This window comes from Impatiens glandulifera, chromosome 1 (genome assembly GCF_907164915.1).
Source record: "Impatiens glandulifera chromosome 1, dImpGla2.1, whole genome shotgun sequence".
Taxonomy (NCBI): domain Eukaryota; kingdom Viridiplantae; phylum Streptophyta; class Magnoliopsida; order Ericales; family Balsaminaceae; genus Impatiens; species Impatiens glandulifera.
The window spans coordinates 30,089,952-30,095,633 of record NC_061862.1 but is presented as its reverse complement, the minus strand read 5'-3'; the positions used below and the strand labels follow the sequence as shown (position 1 = coordinate 30,095,633).

Genomic DNA, 5,682 nt, shown 5'->3' with positions numbered 1-5,682 from the left:
CATACATATAAGAGTTAAGTTGAAAGGAGAAAATCACTATCTTCCTGAGAAGAGGAAGGTAACATGAGAATTTGATAGAAAGAGCTATTTCTCATTCATTCCATAAACTTAATGAGTAGATATTCTCTGCATTAAATAACAATCCTCTTAGAGAATATTGCCCTATGTCTGTTACAGTACTAATGATGTGGCCTAATAACACAATGACCAAAATAAAATAGTTCGGGGACTAAAAGAAATTAAGACAAACAATTACAATAGAACAAATGTAAGCTCTTAAGAAGCTCTCTTACCATCGTTAGATCAAATTTCATTCACCTTTGTATCATCATCATGGATAATCGATTTTACTGTCCAGTTATGATTCAAAGTCTGGTTGACATGTATGAACGAACATGCTTCAAAGGCAATAATCACTGATCAATGTCGATCAATGATCATAATTATTGATAAGGTATTTCCGAACACTCATCATCATTTTTATCTTTGGAATATAATGAAGAAACTCCCTACAAAATTATTTGTTGAGGTATAAAAGTATAAAAAAGACATTGAAGAACATTGTCTATAACTCAATCACAATCAATCGCAGAACTCATATTGATTGGTAACTCTTTGTTAATTATACTTGAATACGATCACATTATGTATAAACTTGTACTGTTATGTTTTACATTTCGGTTTTAAAACACATTACAGTTCAATATTTAAATGACATTACAGTTCAAATTACGTTACATTTTAGTTTATTAGATATTACATTTCAGTATATAAGAATTTAAATTTCAATTTAAAATAAAAGGTAGTTGAGTTTTAAAAAAATGTTAATGTCCAGTGTAAAAGAAATTACAGTTCAGTATATATGACGTTACATTATAGTTTAAATTATATTACACTTCAGTGTATCAGACATTACACTTTAATGTATCAGACATTACACTTCAGTATATCTGACATTACACTTAAGTTCATAAGAATTTACATTTTAGTTTTAAAACACATTACAATCCAGTATTTAAATGACATTGCAATTCAAATTATATTACATTTTAGTTTATCAGACATTACAGTTCAAATTATCCGACATTACACTTCAGTTTTAAAAATAACATTACAGTTTAGACATTACAGTTTATAAATTACAATTTAGTTTATTAAACATTACACTTTAGTTTTAAAAATAACATTAAAGTTTAAACATTACAGTTCACTTTGAAAAGAACATTACAGTTCATACATTATAGTTTAGTTTAAAAATAACATTGCAGTTCATACATTACAGTTTAGTTTAAAAATAATATATGTTAACGTCTTGTTCGCGGTGGTCGTCTTGTTCGCGGTAGTCGTCTTCTTCGCAGTGGTCTTCACGAGTGTCTTCTTCTCGGTGAACTTCTTCGCGCTCGTTGTCCTCACAGTAGTCGTCTTCCAAGTCGTCGTCTACTTCGATTTGGGTTTCTCATAAAAAATTAAAACTCGTACTTTTGAGCTCTTTTCGATAGGAGAATACTATGATTTGATCATAGTCTGGCTATGAATTGAACAAAACTAAAGAAGAGCGCACAGACTTTTATTTTTCATTTCCATTGTTACTTATTTTTTTTCATGTGGCTGCCAAGTGGAAGAGTCGCCGCCCAACTATCGCTCCCCTACCATCAAAAGGGGGTGACATAACTTCTTTCAACTAATTTTGTATTTTTAAACTTTATTCTCATTAATATAAATTGATTTTAAAAATTGTTCGGATTAGTTAAGGAATATATAGCTATTATTATTTTTAGAAGGTTTAGACCTATCAGATTTTATAGATAATAATTTTTATTTTTATCTTCATTCCTTAGAAAATTTGCTAGTAAATAGTTGTTTACAATGCATAAATAAGACTTTGAGAATCATTTTCGGGTTGAATCTTGATCATCAAGATCACCATTAATGTTCTCAATCATGACCTGATGATCACTTGGGCTGCCATGGATCATATGATTACCCAATCTATATTTGTAGCAGTGTGCACCAACCAAGTAATACCCAAAATTAAGCACCCCAATCCCGAACAACAACCAGAAAACAATATCAATCCTACCATGGTCTATATTATTGGGTAGCCACTCAGTCGCCCTCCTAAGAACCCCCACTATGGCTGTGCTAAGGCAAAATGCGAGCCCAATGAACATCGCCAACGCACCCGTGGCTGTACTCTTTAATGAATCTGGAAACTCCTGGTAGAACAATCCCGTGCTTCCAGGTAAATGGAATGCTTCTCCTATCCCTGACAGAATCAGTTGTGGTGCCAGCCACAAAACCGACATGCTATTGGGCTTTACCGCAGATTCTTTGAGTCGCCTAGACTCCACCAATGCTGCAACCGCCATGCTCATCGCGCAAAATACGTGGCCGAGTCCAATTCTCTCGAAGGATGAAGAAGGACGACCGATGAGATTTTCTACTAGAGGATAGATCAGGCGATCCAATAAGATTATGGTGAGGCAGGTGGAGAGGAGAATGAACACTATCATGGACCCTGCTGGGATCTTGAATTGGTGGCCAAGGTGCCGGTCCATGGATAGGGCTTGGAGGGTGGATAGGCTCAGTTGGATGACTAATGGGATGCTTAAGAATATTCCACTTGACCATATAGGAAATAGCTTGATTAATACCTTTAGATCTTCAACTTGTTGAACTGTACACAACTTCCATGGGTTTGCAATTGAGCCATCGGCCTTCACATCTCCCTCTGTTTTCAATGCTGCCTTATTTAGGAATCTACAACATTTTCAAAAAATTATATAAAAACAATTGATAGCACATTAACAATTATTAAAAAGTTTTCATTATAATATTCAAAATATATATATAACAAACCTCCAAAGTCCAAACATAATAAAGTGATAAACTAGGAAAAATAAACATCCAAAGAGGATGTCTCAAACTTCACAAGAGTCCATATCAACTTGAAGCTCGACAATAATGTGATTCCTATCACCTTCAATTCATTAGATGTTGGTGACAGAGCAACCGTGGTGGGTTAATTTAAGGGAAACATCTTGCAACAAAGAGATGGTTCTAAGTGGCCCATTATATTTACCATTATCAAGATGAGCCTAAATGGAAAGGGAGCTTCTCTATCACAATATCACAAAACTAATCCTCACCCGGATCTAATATGATTTTTCGAGAAACCTCCTTAGTAAAATTATTATATTATATTATTAAAAGGGTCGTCAAATTAGAGGTTATGAATGTAGCATCGTGCAGCTTCTAACATTTAAAATATATATAAATAAAGACTTAATAATAATTTTTCTTTTGAATTGGAATTAAACCCATTACAAGATCTACATCAATCCATCTCTAGTCACATCCATCGTCCAAATTACTCTACTAACACATATTAGTTGGGTTAGTTTGATGTTACTTATAAAGGTAGTGCCTAATCCATCAATAATTGACACATGTCATCGATCTTTAAATTTCTCCTTCTCACCGCTAACTCATAAACTTAAGTATAGTTGAGAATTTAAAGCAGGAAATAATATATTAAATTATTTTATATTCTTTTTTAATTAAATAATTTTAAATCACCTTTATAAATATATATGTATTAAATTATTATATATATTTTGTTATGAGGAATAACACAATAATTTAAAAAATTATTAATTAAATATATATCAAATTATTATTATTTGTTAATAACAAATTAATGTTATATATGTTTTGTATCATATATAAGGAACAACATAATAATTTAAAAAATATATTATTAATTAAATATATATTATATTAATATATTTAGTACTGACATAAAAATTATAACATAATAATTTAAAATTACTATTAATTAAATATATATATATATATATATATTGCATTAATATTATTATATTGCGGTGAGGATTTAAAGGAAAAAAATTATGCATTAAATTATTATATATATATTTATAGGAGAAATAATATTATAATTGTAAATAATTATATTATTTTTGGTTAAAACAAAATATATAATAATTTAATATATTAGTTTTTTCTTTAAATTCTCAAGTACCTTTAAATTCTCAACTATAACTATCTTTAAATTCTTAACTATAGTTAACTTTATGAGTTAAGGGTGAGAGAAACATATTTTATGATTGACATATAGTGATTTAGTGAATGGATTCAGGCAGTACCAATAAAGGTAGCATCGAACTGAAACCTATTCATTGAGACCTCTCTAGACTCTCTAGTTTTGCATAAAATTTCTTGAATGAAGGAGCCAAACAGCAAATCAAATATTGATATGAAATACATTGACTTTCTCATATTCTAACATTGTTGAATAGACTATCAATGACATATAATCATCTTTTTAAGCCTTTGGCAATATTTTATCATTGTGGAATCAAGGCATGCATTTTTGATATTTTTGTTAGAAAAATAGAGAGTATATATATAGTCTCTTTGTGCTAGCTAGATCACAATATTTTTGTCTTAAATAGTTGTTAACTAACTAATTAACTATGACCAATTATAGAATAACTTACTTGAAGAAACTAGATGGAGCAGTCACAAAGTGTTCGACTCCTCCTAATTCCTCTTGACTGTACTTCTGCGTGAAATAGTAGTATCTTTCCGGATCAAAACTAACAGATTCTCGTCTTTTACTAAATGCCGCCACCACAACACGAGCCAAACCCACAAAGGGACTTCCATCCTTCGGCTTAACATGACGGTAAAATTTAGCACCGAGCAAGAATAAGGCCAAGCCTATCAAATTCACAGCAAGGCATAGCCCAAATCCCAGCCCCCAACTTACATTGTCTTCTACATATACTGTGAAGGTTGCACTCACCAAATTGGAAATGTATATGATGAAAATGAACCAGTTGAAGAAGCTCTGTCGGTGCTTAGGTTTGTCCAGCTGGTCTGCCCCTATGGTGGCCAAGGTGAACCGTGTTCCTCCCACTCCTATGACGGCCATAGCCAGAGCAATATACAGTACAGCATATTGAACTTTTGATGGGCCTCCACACAAGCCCGGACCATCATGCACACATGGAATAGGTCTCAAGGTGTTAATAGTGGCGGTTAAGGTTAGAAGCATTATCCCCTGTCAAAGACATGCATTTAACATAAGGAAAAACAGAGATTCATTGATTGATTATATATTTAGAGAGAAAATGAATGACTTACTAGTAAGGAGAAAAGAGAAGAGATCCAAATAACAGAGAAGCAGCCGATAAAGGAGTCGGCGATGATTGCTCCCACGATGGGTAGCATGGAGGCACAGCCATTTAAGACATTACCGATCTGGGTGGCGTCGATTTTTTCCACGTTATACTCGTGAATCAAATACACTATCAGGTTACTCGTCCACCCTCCGGCTGCTAAAGTCAATCCGGCCAACGTAGCTGCAATGAAAGGGATAGTGATCCATCCTCCTCGATTGCATGCATCAGTTTCGCTTCCCATGGAAATTCTTTTGATGATCTATGATCACTGGGTCTCCTCTCTTTTTTATTTACAAGAACAATTAAATATATATAGTCAACATGAGTAGTTAAAGAAATAAATATGCTTTAAGAAGGTTTGAATTTGGAGAAGCCCTGACGGCACATTTAACTTTTGACTTTCCCCATAATGCATTATGGTTGAGATTACCAAATATAAATTCACTTCATTAAGACTACACCAAAATATATATTG

At 32.6% G+C, this 5,682-nt stretch overlaps 1 protein-coding gene across 1 annotated transcript; it reads right to left on the bottom strand.

The window, feature by feature from the left end:
• Positions 1-1,889: 1,889 nt before the first annotated feature.
• Positions 1,890-5,448, bottom strand: LOC124923140 (protein NRT1/ PTR FAMILY 2.7-like). Its single transcript, XM_047463549.1, has 3 exons — positions 5,170-5,448; positions 4,521-5,086; positions 1,890-2,760 (listed from the first exon to the last, which is right to left on the bottom strand). Exons 1-3 carry the CDS (start codon positions 5,446-5,448, stop codon positions 1,890-1,892), a joined length of 1,716 nt encoding a protein of 571 aa, XP_047319505.1.
• Between the last annotated feature and the right edge of the window lie 234 nt (positions 5,449-5,682).